This window comes from Octopus bimaculoides, chromosome 2 (assembly GCF_001194135.2).
Source record: "Octopus bimaculoides isolate UCB-OBI-ISO-001 chromosome 2, ASM119413v2, whole genome shotgun sequence".
NCBI classification, from domain to species: Eukaryota; Metazoa; Mollusca; class Cephalopoda; order Octopoda; family Octopodidae; genus Octopus; species Octopus bimaculoides.
The window spans coordinates 56,610,074-56,612,966 of record NC_068982.1 but is presented as its reverse complement, the minus strand read 5'-3'; the positions used below and the strand labels follow the sequence as shown (position 1 = coordinate 56,612,966).

The following is a 2,893-nucleotide window of genomic DNA, read 5'->3' as shown; positions in this document are numbered from 1 at the left end:
TATATATATATATATATATATATATATATATACAGTTTTTCGCAGAATGTTAATCGATGGATATATATATATATATATATGTACGGAAGCTATATAAGAATATTTATGTATATAACATGCACACACATATACACACTTCACACAGACATCGACTCGTACATAGGTGAGTAAAGTTGTAATTGTATACGTAATCTGTTACATCTATATATTTTATATAAAATCAACTATATGTGTGTGTTCCTCCTACCCTTTCAGTGAAAAGAATAATTTTCGTATTTTATACCCTATATACTTTATCTTATAGCCAGTTGTAGAGACACTCCTAAATGTATACACATCGGAAACTCGACCGTGTGTACACACACACACACACACACACACACACACGTGTTTTAAATCTAATACGTTATGTATCATAGTTCTTATAAAAATATATTTATATTCCGACTTCTCACACCCACATACTCGTAGCTCAACGCTTTCTCTGTCTTTCTCTCTCTGTTTCACTTTCTCTCTCTCTCTCTTTCTCTCTCTGTTTCACTTTCTCTCTCTCTCTCTTTCTCTCTCTCTCTCTCTTGTGTGTGTCTGCATACACAAACGCACAGACATATTGAATGACGAGTGTGGGTGGGCGGGTGCATTTTGCGTTTGCGCATACATATACATCTGTCGACATACGAGTGATATGATTATGTATTGTCTTGACACTCACACTATCTCTCTACTTCTCTCTCTCTTTGTATATATATATATATATATATATATACACTCACATCCATATGGATGTTTATCTTCTATGTATGTGGAATGCATATGTACATTTTCTATGTATATGTATGTGCATAAATTGCATAGTTACGTACTGTTAGCATTTGTGTGTAATATATATATATAATGTCTTTCTCATATACACCTATTTAGGTGTATGCAAATGAGTAATATATACATTTATTATGTTTAGATGTGTGAGTTTGTGTGCACATACATAAAGTTATATATATATATATATATATATATATATATATATATATTCATACACATTCACACTTGTAGACACAATTTGCATTCGCTCTCATATTTTCGAGTGCACAAAAGTTGTCTCGGCTTTATGAAAAATAATCAAATCTCCCATAATAATTAATACATAAATAAACATGGTTCGCACGCATTATATGCTGGCTCTCTCTCTTTCTCTCTTCCTCTCTCTCTCCCCCTCACATGCACACGGCTATACTACTACGTTAGCGAATAAAGACAGGCGTAAAAAGTAAGTTTGATCTGCATATAAAAGAGGTGGGGGTGGGGGATATGATGTTAAATGTCTACGTACGAAATCGTAGAGCTGGTGAGTAAATAATAGTTTTAAACTGGAAAATTGTGACTGTTGCGTTGTTCTTGTTGATGTAACTTTTGCCAGAATAGTATTGATCCAGCATGAAGAGATTATGGGTTTTTTAAAATTATTTTATTTTCATCTTTTGCTTGTTTCTACGATTGGACTGCGGCCATGCTGAGGCACCGCCTTCAAGAGTTTAGTCGGAACAAATCGATTCCGGTACTTTTTTTTTTTTAAGCTTATTTATTCTATCGGTCTCTTTGCCGAACCGATAGGTCGCGGAAGTTATAAACAAACCAACTCCGGTTGTCAAGCATTGGTTTTGGGGAACACACATGCATACGATGGGATCCTTTCAATTTCCGTCTGCCAATTCCATTCACAAAACTTCTGTCGGCCCGAGGTTATAGTAGGAGACACCCAAGGCGACACATAGTTGAACTATATGATTGGGAAACAAACTCTTTATCGCGCAGCCGTGCTTGCGCCTATATTCAACCTTCACCATTGCGTCTTCGCATTCTCCCCAATACCACCACCACCACCAACAACAACAACAACACCAACACCACCACCATCATCATTCTGTATACCCACGTTTGTCGGCAATTATGAACCTCTATACCCAGTGTTTGGGGATTCATGAATTTTATATTGGGAAATACAAAGTAGCGGCATCCTGTTGACTTCTGCCGTTTTATTTACTGTTTCCTCTGCTAGTCTCCTATTCTCCCCGAACTTACCCTTGAGGCACAGGGACTATATGACCTTTAAGTGAAGGGTACAAGTTCACATGACATCACACAGGTCTACACACATACACACACACACACAGATCCCGAGAGACACATATCTAGTTTTCAGTTTTTTAAACGAGCCTTAAGCGCAGGATCGTCTCTACGCTTTGACCTTATAACTGCAGCTCTTCGCAATTACTGGGCACTTCAGAGCCAGAGGCGAACGCTTGAGAGTAGTGACGGGTGACGCGATGGGACACCTCTGTGCTCTCCCAAATTTCTGAATCCCACACTGGAACCTCACCAGTGGACGGAGTGTATTATCTTTCCAGGACTACCTTCTTCAGTAGTTCTACCTTTGTTGTTTAGCCAATAAATTCAATAATGGGATAAAAATCTTTCACAAGAATTTTATCAGGAAGCTAGTGTGTAAAAAATTCATTAGGGAAAAAAACCATTTTTTTATTAAGATTATAATTAATCATTTATATTTATATAAGGGCATTACTACAGAATAATGCCACACACTAGACTTCCCAAATAAACACATTTTTTTACCGAATGCGAGGAAAAGCAACTCTTAAAAAAACCCAACCTTTTTAAACCTTTTTGGTTTTGTTGTTTAGCCGATAGTTAACCCTGGTTCAACAAACCAGTAATCAAAAGCATTCGAACTGTGACCTTGCCGATTTTTCTGTGGTCCTTTCATTTTTTCTTTTCTCTTTTCCAAGTTGGAGTTGTGAATTGACTATCTGGCTCCTATTTTTGGTAAATCGGGCAACCACATATTCTAGTCTATAGGCTTGATTAGCTTGCAGTG

General features: G+C 37.0%; 1 protein-coding gene across 2 annotated transcripts in view; it reads left to right on the top strand.

Moving 5' to 3' along the window:
• LOC106883917 (repulsive guidance molecule B) overlaps positions 1–2,893 on the top strand; it is a 137,836-nt gene that overhangs the window by 37,956 nt on the left and 96,987 nt on the right. Inside the window, exon 1 of one of the 2 annotated variants that reach the window (XM_052977251.1) lies at positions 1,297–1,345. The exons of the other annotated variant lie outside the window; for it this stretch is intronic. Coding sequence (XP_052833211.1) covers positions 1,309–1,345 — 37 coding nt within the window. The 5' untranslated portion in view covers positions 1,297–1,308. Of the gene's footprint in view, positions 1–1,296; positions 1,346–2,893 lie in introns of those variants that run through there. 2 annotated transcript variants of the gene reach the window in all.